The 15,057-nt window shown below is 41.2% G+C and overlaps 1 protein-coding gene across 2 annotated transcripts; it reads right to left on the bottom strand.

Annotated features, from left to right (window-relative positions):
- Positions 1 to 3,842: 3,842 nt before the first annotated feature.
- On the bottom strand, positions 3,843 to 11,413 carry LOC308102324 (fish-egg lectin-like). 2 transcript variants are annotated; one of them, XM_080451985.1, is made up of 7 exons: positions 11,275 to 11,413; positions 7,205 to 8,877; positions 6,804 to 7,043; positions 6,288 to 6,419; positions 5,715 to 5,794; positions 4,919 to 5,040; positions 3,843 to 4,630 (listed from the first exon to the last, which is right to left on the bottom strand). In XM_080451985.1, the coding sequence occupies exons 2-7, from the start codon at positions 7,257 to 7,259 to the stop codon at positions 4,489 to 4,491; spliced, it is 771 nt and encodes a 256-aa protein (XP_080308111.1). In that variant the 5' UTR covers positions 7,260 to 8,877; positions 11,275 to 11,413; the 3' UTR covers positions 3,843 to 4,488. The 2 variants fall into 2 exon arrangements, with proteins under 2 accessions (XP_080308111.1, XP_080308112.1); XM_080451986.1 differs by having other exon boundaries at positions 7,205 to 7,343; positions 11,275 to 11,406.
- Between the last annotated feature and the right edge of the window lie 3,644 nt (positions 11,414 to 15,057).

Raw genomic sequence — 15,057 nt, 5'->3', positions numbered from 1 at the left:
GGAGGTGAAGGAGAACGATGGAGGAAAGGAGGCGAAAGAGGAAGGGGAAGAGTTATGGAAAGGGAGAAGAAGGAGGAGGAGGAGGGTGGAGGTGAGCAAGCGAGCGAGGAAGAGGAGAAATCAGGGAACGAGAACAAGCAAGAGGAAGGTGAGGAGGTGAAAGAGGAAAAGGGGAGTCAGAGAATGTAACAAGGAAGAGGAAGCAAGGAGAAGGAGGAAGATATGGAATTTGCCATTATAACACATGACAATCAGGGACCACAGCATAACGAACATGGACGTGAGGAAGAGGCGCTCCGCAAAAGCAAAGCGACACTGAAGAAAACCCTTCCATGGGTTCTGGTTATGCCGATGAATTGGAGGAACTTCAGCTTGAACAGCAGAGAGAAGCAAAGATGGAAAGGGAAGAGCTAAATGTGAAAAAATAAATGAAGACGCCCGAGTAATGAGTGATCTCAACAAGCCGGATCTATCCCAAGATGATCAAGAACAAGGAGCAAGGAGCAAAGGGAATTAGGGAGTCAAATAGCAGTTGAAACACAATGCAGAGAGCTTCGGAGCAATGGAAATAGCACCACAGGATCTCTGACACCTCAGCAGGTGGATCGAGAGAGATGTGAAGAAGAACTCAAAGACAAAGTGGATGAATTAACAGACAATGAGAACATAGATTCCCACCCTTTGAGTAATGAAAATAGCATCCCAGGAGCTCAGAAAGTTGTATTATTAATATTATTATTATCATTATTCATTATTATTATTATTACATATTGTACATAGTGTGCTAATTATCTTGAGGGTTGACGTGGAGGGTGTGATTTGATGCACTCTCTATGAGAATATGTTAATCTTTTTCTTTTTTTTTGAGAATATGTTAATCTTGAACAACACATTGCAGTCTTTGCAAGATCAGTTGGTACACAATGAGCATACTGTTGGAAGTTCCTCTGACTTAGATTAAAAAACATGATACTGCTTAGATTTATTATGTTGTCTTTATTGTCATATAACTATTCATACATTCACGTGACATCATGGAATTCATGGAAAAAAGGTATATAACTTGATTGTACATTACATGGGTTGAGGTTATACAAGCATTATTACACAAGAAGACCAGGTGGACCAAAAATATGGAAAGAAATGGCGTAGACTAGACAGGGTTAATGTGTCTATCTACACAGGGAAGAGGAAAAAGCTTGTGTCCATTAAGGTTATAAACACTAGTGCTTTCCACAACTCCACGGACACTTGTCTTGCCGAAACGTGCAGCTGTTATGGATGGAATCCGCTGAAGGGTACTGTAATTAGTCATGAGTTGAAACTGGAGACTGGAAACTAGTGGAAGCATTCTTCATCAGCATGGCTCCTGTAAGGTGAGAGTCCTTTTCTCGAGCCAGATTGTTCACTCACACAATTTTCAAATTCTTCTGTCATACAGTCTGTGCAACGGAAACGCTGTAAATGATTCGGGAATAAAGTGGATGCCACCCCCCTTCCCACTTCCGTTTCGTCTTTACAGTCGTGCAAATTTGTCCTAACGTACTGTAAATCTAATTAATAGAAGAGTATAGCTGGCTGCTTAGCAGAAATGAAAATCCCCAAAATATTTTTTAAGGATAATGTTAAAATGTGTTTTCGAGAACGGAAATGACAAACATGACAACTTCCTGTTATCAGCTTTCAGGAGGTGTAGTTCCAGACTATGTCATTCAGAGATTGTGGAATAGTTCTCTGGCTACGCGATACTATAGGTGAGTGTCAGTGGTGGACAATGTACACAACCACAGTAGCCTACTTGAGTCAATTTATTATAGTCCTAGACAAAAGAGTGGAAGGGATATAATAAAGGACTGTCATGACAGCCTTATGGCTATATGGACAGAAATCTGTGGACAGTGAACACATGCTATGTCATGTCATTTGTAATCACAAACAGTACAAACATGACATTACAAGTTTATAGCTTAACCATCTAAACCCTATACTTGGTTGACCGGAGTACCTCAGGGCTTTATACTAGCTTAACCATCTATCTAAACCCTATACTTGGTTGACCGGAGTACCTCAGGGCTCTATACTAGGGATCTATACTAGTGACTTTTCTGTTTTCGCTCTACATTAAATATCTTCGCGGAAAATAGCTGATCTACAAGCTTATTACGCAAGCTTCTGTTATTTTCTCTGGTTAACCACTTCAACCCCATATGGGTAACCGGAGTCCCTCAGGGCTCAATACTAGTGTATTTTCGGTTTTCTGTCGATAGCTGATAGACAAGCTCACAATGCGACGCGCCCTGTCGCATTGTGACAGGACATTGTGACAATACCGGTGCTGTGGTTTAAGTGGTTAAAGTCCAATTCATAGCCCAGGTGTAGCGTACACGGACCGGCAGGGGCAGACTGGAAACAAAAGCCTGTGAATTTAAACTACAGCCGTCATATATTTGTTATTTATATAAATATGATAAAGCCAAAGCACATCAACCATCACAGAAATACAAATTAAAGGCCCAGTGTGGCAATCTAGAGGTCAGAGCGCTACCTTCTATTTGGCAGTCATACAGTAATGTATTACATTGTAATGTGACCTTACATCTAGTAACATTTACAAAACAACACATGTGTGCCGTTTTTTAGATACAGGGGGTGGGTCAACTCACCCACTGAGCCATCTTACCCTCTTCTCTCCTACCTTTTAAAGTGCCAATAGGATCTAGGCCTGCTGTAGAAGCAAGCACATGAAAATAGGTCATGTAATCTAGTTGTGTTGGGATACAGTACTGCACAGTGTACTGTATGTGTGATTTTTATTTTGTATTCAAATTTTTTGAATTGTAGTGGCTGTTGAAACTATGCTGAAAAAGCTCAGTCTAGGGATAGACTATATTATATCTAGTTTTCAATTCAACTTTGGTTCCACCCCCAGTCACTAGGTGGAGCCAATGACTAATTTGTGTGTACAGTATAAATCACATTTGGTGAAGATAATGAGGATCAAAATGTTTGAAATAAACCTTTTGCACAGAGCATTAAAAGTAAGAGTTGCAAGCAGGGGTCATCATCATGTCTGTACATGGACACACTTGTCTGTGTCCTTAAGACATGTTTTATTTAGAAAAAATGAATTAAAGAAAACACTTTTTTTTCCATTATAATGTAAAAACCTCTTTCCTAAATACTCACAATCTAATCTTTTAAGAATTTGTTAGTGACTTGTAAAGTGTCGGGACTCGGGATGACATGGTAATTAATGTTTCACAACATTTGTGGTATCGTTGTACCCATAGGCCACTTTATAATATTCTATTAAAACACCAATTACCCCTATTTCCATCAGGGATGTGGATGTGACACTCTGGCCAGGCAAATGAGTATATGTTCAGCACCAGACTCATCCTGGCTCTGTATAACAACAAGCCGTACAGGAGGGCCTTCTTCCCTGAGCCATCCCTGGACTAACTATCAACAACATTGTGATGTGAACACGTTTAAACTTCTAATTTGTCTATACTCAGATTTTCTGCAGTTGTGTAAAGCCGTTGTGTAAAAGCAAAGCAAGCTCATAAATAGATTAGATTATATATCTTTCTTTGATGGTAAACATGTCTTTGTTGCCTCGAATAGGATGTCTCTCCATCATACTGTATCTACTGTATTCTTTTCCCCATGGCCTGTTCTTAACTGCTGGTCTTATCTTATCTTATAGCTATCACTTCATCTTCGTTTAATACTCCAAATAAAAGTAAATAAGGAATCGGATAGACAAGGATTACCTGACAAAGGTTGGCGGAGAACAAAGAACAACGAGTCCAAATGTGTTAACTTTATTGAATTATTTATTTATTTAGATTAAAAACAGAAGAGACAACACCTGGGCTATATGTTTAGGTAACACCGTATATTAAGGTTGGGCTTATAATGCAATATATAAGCGCATATATAATGCATTCTAATGTTCTTATATTATAACACTCACTATAAATGTTTATAATCATGTATGACTTAGTTTATGACGTATTATAAGTGCTGGTGATGATGCATTATATTATAAGCTCAGTGGAACAGCAAATTATAACTACCATAATTTACTCAGTTATAAAATGTCTTTGTTATAAGTTGTTATGCGTAATTATAAACATTTATAACGAGTGTTATGAAGCATTATAACACATTATAAATGTGATTATAATGCCTTACAGAGCCTTGACCTTTAAGTAAAGTGTTACCTGGTCCACTGAGCTTATACGCATAATGCATTATGACCAGCACTTATAATGCTTCAAAAAACTTGTAATAAGTTGTTATGCATGATAATGACATGATAATAACATTTATAACGAGTGTGTTATAGATCCGATATTAATATACAGTCTTACTGACAGGTTGTGATTAATTAATCTTCAATAAGCTGATAGATTGACAATCAAATCGATTGTCAGCTGTTAGAAGAAGAAGAGAATGGAGGTCTGCTGCACAGCTGACACCTCATGCAGTGCACTTCATGATAGCACCATCGGTGGACACACCATAAATAGTACCAAGATCATATGCGACTTGTCTCATGGTCTTGCACAAGGGAACCACTTGCCAACTGCTTCCATAGGGATTTGCTTTGGTAATGCCAGTTCTGTTAGGATACAAGTTTTATTTATAAACCACCATTCATGAAATAGTTCTAAGTCCTTTACAATACAAAATAAACTGTATTTTTTTTAATGGTATACCACATATTAACATTAACGCACAATATAAGGTAAGATGCTATAATAAATAAAAATGTGAAGAACTAAATAAAACCTCTCACTACAGTAAAATAATAAGACACAAAGTGAAGGATAGAATAATTAAAACCCTATGCTGTTTTCCACAAATGAAATGTTGAGACTAAGCGTAAAACTATTTAGTTTTTGCTTACCTTTCGAGAACTTTACCGCTCGATACCCCGAAGACTCTGCCTTCGCTCCCCACATGAACCGCTTGGAATGCTCCTCCTCCAATGATTCTCCAGCTTGTGAATGTGCAGGTTGCAGACTTAAGCTATATAAAAACACCAACAACATTACTAGGCATGATATTTCCTTTAATTGCTATACAGATGATACAAAATTATACATTTTGGTGAAGACCAACAACAATACATACATGTCCCATGTCCCCAGATCAGATCAATCTTGATTTTACCAAAATCAAACGTGCTTTTATTTTGTGCTTTTATTTCTACAATTATATGAAAACTTTAGTTAGTTACTTTGCAGATATAAATTATTACGTTATAGAACATACATTAACCACTTTAGCCCATTATTTATTTTGTGAATAATAATAATTTGAACAAGTCTATATGACAAAGTCATTGTTTACTCGTATTAGCCTGTGCACAACCTGAGGTCCACAGGCAGAAACCTGGTGGCTGTTGAAGACAAAGGTGGATCTATGTTGTCAGGTCCTGTTGGCTGGCCTGAGGAGCTCATTCTTGCTAAATTATTGTCTTATTTCTTCTTTTAAATAACATTTTGAAACATATATATTTTTTTTTATCAAAAGGCACATCATTTCTTGCCTTACCTTTAAATTGTATCGCTGTAGATTAATCATCCTTACCTCTAATGTTTAATTTAAAAACAAATCTCACTGTACACTATATTTAATACATGTGCTTTATGAATAAAGTTTATTATGCATTTGTCAGATGCTTAACCCAGAAATCTTACCCCATTGAAGATGACTTGGCCTCTTCTGGTTATTCCCCAGCATCCCAATGGGCCACAGCTGAGGTAGTACATAGTAGTAACTGACACACAGAGGGTAGTTATTAGTTACCTTTACTCAGTTACATTTACTTCAGTAATTTTATGAATAAGTTGTACTTATAAGAGTAGTTCTATAATGCAACATACTTTTCGCGTTCAATCATTTGTGAAGAACAAAATGTAACTTTTACTTCTTTACATTTGGGCCAAAATGTAAAGAAGTAAAAGTAAGAATTTTCAAATTATTTGGCTCACATTAAATGCACATTCTGTTTGTTTCATTTGCTCAGAGAGAGTCAGCAAATTATGTTTATTTCTTTTGGACGAGCGTTTGTAATTTGATATTTTAGACATTTCAATTACCTTCTGATTATTGAAACAATAAATCAGATCATATGAAGTCACTAAGTACTTGAGTAGTCTTTTCACTATACTTTCTCACTCTTACTCAAGTAATTATTTGGAAGAATATTTCTACTCGAGTAAAAGTAACAATAATTTTACTTGAGTACAGTTTTTAGCTACTCCACCCACCTCTGCTCTGACCATACCCTTTTACGGTTAGGGTATTTGTGTATTCACTCCGAAAACAATAGACGTGGTTGGCTGCATGGCTAATTCCCACAATGAAACCATCACCTCCAGCATCCACCTGGTCGTACATACCTAAAGGCAGGGACAAAAAAAACATGAAAATATTTTAAGTACGGTGCAATAGTGGTGTCAGTATGGAGGGTGAGGTCAGGTTCTGTGTGAGCTCCGCAACACGTGTTTGTGTCTGGATTTTGGTCCGCCAGTTCTTGGATTATGACAAATTGGATGTCAATGTACAGTATGCCTTTATATGGGCATGGACAACAGCCAATCCGATAGACTTCAGGTCACTCAGATCATCGGTGACGCGCGCGCGTGCACACACACACACACACACACACACACACACACACACACACACACACACACACACACACACACACACACACACACAAGAAGGATGACTCAAAGCTCAATAAAGATGTAGAAAGAAGGAGCTCAAATATTCTAGTTTACCTGCAAATCCTACCCAGCTGCCACCTACGAATTTGTAGTAGTGTTTGTCTATAATATTAGTGCCCCATATCCCTTCTTTTCCCACTGAGATATGCTTCAGGTTGGCCTTTGGCAGTCCGGTCCAGGATGAGCCACTCAGAAAATAGGCTTGACCTCCTTTGTCTACAGCAACCACTTCTCCCAGGCCGGCATCAACCTGCACTGCGTTGTTCAGCTGTGGGCCCTCGGTGCATGTCCAACCTGGAGGAAGAATGTTCATCATCATCACCATCATAATCTTTATCATTAGATGAGAAATCCGAGCCAATTGTGTACCTTTTAACTTTAGCATTATTCAAAAATCTAAGATTGAAAAGCATATTGACAGGAGATATAGAGTGGACTGGAGGTCACTGACTTACCCTGACAGAGAGCAAGGTGAGCCAGCACCAGCAAGACGACAGCAATAGCCCTCATGATGTTTCAGTTGCTCTTCCTTCCTGCCTCTCTTCTCCAGGAACTGCTGTCTCTCCAGATTGATGTGGCCCTTTATATCATGGTCTTGAACCACAAAAATGAACACCCATCCAACCAGCTTGACAAGGGCTTTGACATAATTTATAGGATCTACTGTGAAAGATCAAATGATCTACTGTGAAAGATCAAATGATCTACTGTGAAAGATCAATTCGCACAATAGAATGAGGAAACAAAGTCAAAAAATATAATAATTTGCATATACTATTTTTACTTTGTTTCCTCATTTCCTACTTTGTCAAATCCCTTCTCAAACTGGTTGGATGGGTGTTATTCTTGATGTTGTACAAAATATTGGACTCACTCCGAAAAGGATGTGAGGATAACTGGACCCGGTCTGAACGGACCTAAGGAAAATTCTAAATTACTGGACCCGATTCGAAATGGACCAGAGGATAATTGGACCCAGTCCGAAGCGGACCTAAGAAAAATTGGACATTTCTGAAATGGACCTGATTGGATGATTAGAATTTATTAGACCCATACTGGACCTGAAGCACATTTATGCTCATTTCACTGTGGCATTGAGACAAACTGTCTGTGGAAAATGTCTATGGGATTTTGAATTGGAAAAATACTTCTGTGAAAAAACGTAAAACAAAAGGGTATTTATTAAATATAGTGGGCTATATCATATAACTAAATATTCAACTTTTTTTTCCCTAGTTTATAAGTAGGCTGTCACACTCATAGCTATATAGCGCCACTAATACAACAAATTTCATGTCTCTCTCTGTCTCTCTGCTGGGAAATAGTTGTATAGCGCCACTAATACAACAAATTGCATGTCTCTCTCTGTCTCTGCTGGGAGCGACGAGCACACAACCGACTGTCTCTCTGCCTCAAATGGGGCTGTGATGTTGAATTGTGGGCGTTCACTCCCTCTCATATAAATAGGGGGGGGGGGGGCTAAAGAAACGATTCCTAGGAATAATAATCAATAATACTATAGACCTTAAATGATTCCAACAAGGGAAAATACTTTTCAGCTTGCCCCAGCTGAGGTGGTCATATCTAGCACGCAGGGGAGCAACTAGGGGATAAGAATAACATTTATGAACACTTCAACACATTGTTGGGATAGGAATTGAACTATTGACCTTCGAACTCACAGGCTATAGCTGCCACTCTTCCCATTGAGCTATGGCCACCCTGTTGGTTTCTGTTGATGAGTATAAAGTCTTACCCTCCGTTATGAACCAAGCACCTGTTTCATTAACACTACTCTATGTCAGTGGTTCCCAAACCCAAAAGACAAATTTGATGTCTCCCCGGGGACCAAACTAGTGAAAATAGCCGATCTACAAGCTCACAACTCGTTGCTATACGAAAAGTTGTGAGATTGCAGATCGGCTATTTTCACAAGGAAGTATGTCATACATACAAAACAACTACTCTCAAAAAAGCATTTCATGTTATCTTCAAAAAGTGCATTAATTAATAAACGAATGTTTTGTGCACTGCAATTTAAATGAAGTCTGCGCAAGGTAAGGCTTGATCCGGGGACCCTGTGTCTCACAGACAGGCTCGCTACCGCTTGAACTACTGCTAATCCAAGCTGTAAATGAGAGAAAGGAAAAATGAGCGTTGATTAGAGTACTGAGGGATTCTGGGTATTGTAGTCTTTTTATTATACAATATTCATTGGCTCATGGGAGCTTCATGCTTTCACGTACAAACTTCTCTTCAACCGGGATTTTTTATAATGGTCCATAGATTTTGTATTTAAAAACATTTCAGTATGATTTTCTTTCGATATTGTTCCAAAGTTTGTGTGTAGAGGGTTTCGTGCAGATTGCTCAAAAATCACAGGAGAAGATACATTTTACATGTTTTTCACTCTAAAAAAGGGTTGCAAGCAGCTTGCCACCCTGTAATCTCTTAACTTAATCTCTGTAATTTACCATTAGGGGAAACTTTCAGCAAAACAGTTCCTGTCAAACAGGATCAAAATGAGCTGACTGTCACTCTATCTCGCCATGGAGGCCACACGGAAGAAATTTGAGAGTGGCAAGCCTACAACTACTTAGCATAACAAAGACGACACACTGTTGGCCTGGGAAAGTTTCATGAAAACAGTTCCTGTCAAACAGCATCAAAGATGTGTATCTCGCCAAGAAAGCCCTATACTCTTTCAAGGGAAAGCCAAAGTTTTCATAGTCACTTCAAGGCAGGATATCCACTCAAACTACTGTATATGGATGTACAAAATCTTCATAGCTCTCACTAGTGGTAGTGCGCCTTGCCGAACCATGTGGCCCATAGGGCAGTAGCGTGAGTCAGCTTGATGTACAAGTACATCCTCCAGCCATGATGTACAAGTAACCCTGACCTCCCAATCTCCAGGTGGACACTCTATCCACAAGGCCACTGAGCTGGTAGATCCCACGAAAAGGCTGGATAATCCTGACCTGCATAGCGTGGATGCTGTCTGAAGACTTGCTCTCTAATCTTGTTGTTTTAAATTGTCACTGTTTTAATTAAGTTTAAGTTAAGTCTTTATTATTGTTTTTATACTCTGTTCTTTGCTTGTTTTCACAATACATAACTTGTTTTATCCTGCTGTTCTTATTTAAATATTATTTACACTGTCAACACAAATCATGGAAATGTAACCTTTAATTGTTTTCCAAAAATAGCAGATCCATCTATTTTTTGCATATACTGTAGGGCATAAATATCAGTTTATGTGTATTTACTTGTGTGCTTGATCATAGCATAATTTATTTGTATACTTAAGAATAGATACTCTCCAAAATCAAGATCGGCATTGGACCCAAATATCTGGCTTTGGTCTAGCCCCTTTCGGGACCCCGTTTACCTTTTTTATATTTGGGAAGGCGGTATCCAGGGTCCCTTGTCACTCAAACCACTCTCTCTCGTAGTCGGGGGTACCACTGTCTGGTCTCGGGCTAATAGCTCGTCGCTTAGAAGTTGCAGAGATTTCTCAAAGGTACTCACAAAATGTCCCGCCTCCCCGCGCTGCGCGTCCTACGCATGACTCTATGGTCCTACGTTACTGCCTCTGATTGGCGAGCTCCTACATGCTTGCATGACAATCACAACGCGGGGAGGCGGGACATGGGCAATGGAGCATGTGAGAGTGTGAGAGAGGAGCTTAAAGGGGAATTTTGGACTAAAGTTTTCTTACCTTTTCTATGACGTTATGATATCTTAGGATGAATGGAACAGTAGAACATTTTCATAACTCCACCCCTGAGCCGCCACAGCTTAAAAGGTGCGCGGATAGGCCTTAGGTTAGATCACATAATTTAATTGCTTTTTTTTTTTTTTTTTGAGATCTGATGTTAATAGTGACAGAACACTGTCCCCCCAAAAAAAAAAAAAAAAAAAAACAGAAGTCTCGCTAGACGAGATTGAAATCTGGAGATTTCAATCTCGTCTAGCGAGACTTCTGTTTTTTTTTTGGTTGCATAGTGTTCAGTCACTATGAACGTCAGCTTTCTGGCGCGCTACTATTGCTCTTGTGGGTACCTTTGAGAAATCTCTGCAACTTCTAAGCGACGAGCTATTAGCCCGAGACCAGACAGTGGTACCCCCGACTACGAGAGAGAGTGGTTTGAGCGACAAGGGACCCTGGATACCGCCTTCCCAAATATAAAAAAGGTAAACAGGGTCCCGAAAGGGGCTAGCTTTGGTCAGGCTCTAACATGTAGGCCTACTTGGCAAATACCCCAACAAGTTGTTGTTGCGATTTGCCATTTATCTGTATTATTGTAACTCCATCCAAGCACAGACAGACACAAGTGGTTTCCTTGCTACTGATTTATTGAAGGTGACTTCAAATCCCTCCAATCCACCATGAAAACTAAACAATAAACATAAAATAAGCATGTTACAAAAATATAAGTTGACATCATGCACAGCATGTAAAATAGACACTTACCAGAGTAAAATACAGACAGTACAAACAAACAAACAAACAAACAAATACCTCGTTGGCTGCATGCTACACATAAAGGGAGTACTCTTCAGTCTTCAGGTCCTTATAACCCTTTCTTATGACTTTAGACAGTAACCTTTCTTATAACTTTAAGTCTAGACAGTCTCTTGTGACCAACACAAACGGAGCCTCGACACCTTGCTGCTTCTGAATTGCTTAATGCTGAAGTGCTGTGTGTAACCCCATTCAGATGAGAGCAGACACACGAGACACGAGCAGTGTTCAGTCAGCAAATATAACGGAGCAAATATAAGACTTCCGGTGGACGATCTCTTCAGAATAAGAGTACCCTCTAGAGTAAAAAGAAACCATTGAAAACCATTGAAAAACGGTTCATTTGCACATTAAAACTATAAATTAAGCATTTAAACGAAGCTATATATCACATATTATGTTTCTGTGTAACAAAAACGGATTTAAAACATTAATTATTTATCTAAATTGATAGATGCTGTTCAAAGGAGTGCATAGCCTATACAAATTGGACACTGGACAGGAGACGGTGCTTAGTGCCGGAACTTCTGAGGTACGCACGCGTTCGGGGAGACCCCCTCTACACAGCCACACTCTCCGCTAAGCGGCACTAAGGTGTAAAAAAAAGTGGCGGGCCGTCCAGTGAGGTCAAGGGTCAGAAAAGGGCCCTTTTCAGTGCATAGCCTATACAAATTGGACACTGGACAGGAGACGGTGCTTAGTGCCGGAACTTCTGAGGTACGCACGCGTTCGGGGAGACCCCCTCTACACAGCCACACTCTCCGCTAAGCGGCACTAAGGTGTAAAAAAAAGTGGCGGGCCGTCCAGTGAGGTCAAGGGTCAGAAAAGGGCCCTTTTCAGTGCATAGCCTATACAAATTGGACACTGGACAGGAGACGGTGCTTAGTGCCGGAACTTCTGAGGTACGCACGCGTTCGGGGAGACCCCCTCTACACAGCCACACTCTCCGCTAAGCGGCACTAAGGTGTAAAAAAAAGTGGCGGGCCGTCCAGTGAGGTCAAGGGTCAGAAAAGGGCCCTTTTCAGTGCATAGCCTATACAAATTGGACACTGGACAGGAGACGGTGCTTAGTGCCGGAACTTCTGAGGTACGCACGCGTTCGGGGAGACCCCCTCTACACAGCCACACTCTCCGCTAAGCGGCACTAAGGTGTAAAAAAAAGTGGCGGGCCGTCCAGTGAGGTCAAGGGTCAGAAAAGGGCCCTTTTCAGTGCATAGCCTATACAAATTGGACACTGGACAGGAGACGGTGCTTATTGCCGGAACTTCTGAGGTACGCACGCGTTCGGGGAGACCCCCTCTACACAGCCACACTCTCCGCTAAGCGGCACTAAGGTGTAAAAAAAAGTGGCGGGCCGTCCAGTGAGGTCAAGGGTCAGAAAAGGGCCCTTTTCAGTGCATAGCCTATACAAATTGGACACTGGACAGGAGACGGTGCTTAGTGCCGGAACTTCTGAGGTACGCACGCGTTCGGGGAGACCCCCTCTACACAGCCACACTCTCCGCTAAGCGGCACTAAGGTGTAAAAAAAAGTGGCGGGCCGTCCAGTGAGGTCAAGGGTCAGAAAAGGGCCCTTTTCAGTGCATAGCCTATACAAATTGGACACTGGACAGGAGACGGTGCTTAGTGCCGGAACTTCTGAGGTACGCACGCGTTCGGGGAGACCCCCTCTACACAGCCACACTCTCCGCTAAGCGGCACTAAGGTGTAAAAAAAAGTGGCGGGCCGTCCAGTGAGGTCAAGGGTCAGAAAAGGGCCCTTTTCAGTGCATAGCCTATACAAATTGGACACTGGACAGGAGACGGTGCTTAGTGCCGGAACTTCTGAGGTACGCACGCGTTCGGGGAGACCCCCTCTACACAGCCACACTCTCCGCTAAGCGGCACTAAGGTGTAAAAAAAAGTGGCGGGCCGTCCAGTGAGGTCAAGGGTCAGAAAAGGGCCCTTTTCAGTGCATAGCCTATACAAATTGGACACTGGACAGGAGACGGTGCTTAGTGCCGGAACTTCTGAGGTACGCACGCGTTCGGGGAGACCCCCTCTACACAGCCACACTCTCCGCTAAGCGGCACTAAGGTGTAAAAAAAAGTGGCGGGCCGTCCAGTGAGGTCAAGGGTCAGAAAAGGGCCCTTTTCAGTGCATAGCCTATACAAATTGGACACTGGACAGGAGACGGTGCTTAGTGCCGGAACTTCTGAGGTACGCACGCGTTCGGGGAGACCCCCTCTACACAGCCACACTCTCCGCTAAGCGGCACTAAGGTGTAAAAAAAAGTGGCGGGCCGTCCAGTGAGGTCAAGGGTCAGAAAAGGGCCCTTTTCAGTGCATAGCCTATACAAATTGGACACTGGACAGGAGACGGTGCTTAGTGCCGGAACTTCTGAGGTACGCACGCGTTCGGGGAGACCCCCTCTACACAGCCACACTCTCCGCTAAGCGGCACTAAGGTGTAAAAAAAAGTGGCGGGCCGTCCAGTGAGGTCAAGGGTCAGAAAAGGGCCCTTTTCAGTGCATAGCCTATACAAATTGGACACTGGACAGGAGACGGTGCTTAGTGCCGGAACTTCTGAGGTACGCACGCGTTCGGGGAGACCCCCTCTACACAGCCACACTCTCCGCTAAGCGGCACTAAGGTGTAAAAAAAAGTGGCGGGCCGTCCAGTGAGGTCAAGGGTCAGAAAAGGGCCCTTTTCAGTGCATAGCCTATACAAATTGGACACTGGACAGGAGACGGTGCTTAGTGCCGGAACTTCTGAGGTACGCACGCGTTCGGGGAGACCCCCTCTACACAGCCACACTCTCCGCTAAGCGGCACTAAGGTGTAGAAAAAAGTGGCGGGCCGTCCAGTGAGGTCAGGGGTCAGAAAAGGGCCCTTTTCAGACAATAGTGTATACAAGTGGCCATACCCTAACCCAATAGTGTATACAAGTGGCCACACAACCCCACACCATAAAAGAATACAGACAGGCTTTGAAAGTTTAAAAAAAGACCTTTTAATTACTCTTTACTAATAAAACAGTGTACAATTTATCAAAAACAGAATATATATAAATACATTTTCCAATATTTGTTTTTAAACATTGCCAATTGTCTTAAGGTGGACTGAGAGGCTACTTTAGTAGTTTAGTAGTCACAGATTTGATCAATTTACTATATGTGTGTGTGTTAATAACAGCAAACATTATTCAAACACAATCATCATGCAAAACTGTAAAAATGTGGAAGTTCTAGGAAGTGCAAACCACACTCAAAAGTATAAAATGGTACTGCGTGCAACGTACCTAAGTGCAAAGATCACTCAAATGTATAATAAACGGGTACAACATGCAATGTACCAACGTGCAAACATCACTCAAATGTATAAAAAAGTATAACATGCAATATACTGAAGTGCAAACATCACTCAAAAGTGCAACACAGCAAACTTAAAGTGCAAACATTGTACACACACACACAAATTGATCAATAGATAGATGTACGTATATAAAGCAGAACCAGCTCAGTCCAAACATTGCATAGTCCTGTGCTCTAATGTTTGTTTTTAGATGATCACAGTAAGCACAAAGACAAAAGAAAAAAAGAAGAAAACATTTGATTAAATCAAAACCTAAAGGAAAAAAAGGAAGACCAAAATGATGTTCCCTCCTGGTGTCTTGGGAACATGTCAGTTCTGGTCCCTCGCATCCTCCATTTGTGACGTTCTCCTACAACAGACACAACAGAGCCTTTTAGGTAGTTTGTCCAAGATACAGTAAATCACAGTACATGCTTTAACTTTGTACTCA

This window comes from Gymnoscopelus braueri, assembly GCF_963280865.1.
Source record: "Gymnoscopelus braueri genome assembly, chromosome: 15".
Classification (NCBI taxonomy): domain Eukaryota; kingdom Metazoa; phylum Chordata; class Actinopteri; order Myctophiformes; family Myctophidae; genus Gymnoscopelus; species Gymnoscopelus braueri.
The sequence above is the reverse complement of the archived record's forward strand: the minus strand, read 5'-3'. Positions and strand labels throughout refer to the sequence as shown.

Excerpts from the sequence above, each read along its gene's own strand:
- LOC308102324 (XM_080451985.1), bottom strand. The coding sequence starts at position 7,259 with ATGAGGGCTATTGCTGTCGTCTTGCTGGTGCTGGCTCACCTTGCTCTC. Across the intron at positions 6,420-6,803 it reads CAGCTGGGTAGGATTTGCAG|GTATGTACGACCAGGTGGAT; the intron begins GTAAACTAGAAT and ends CCCTGCCTTTAG. Across the intron at positions 5,041-5,714 it reads GCCAAGTCATCTTCAATGGG|CTTAAGTCTGCAACCTGCAC; the intron begins GTAAGATTTCTG and ends GTTTTTATATAG.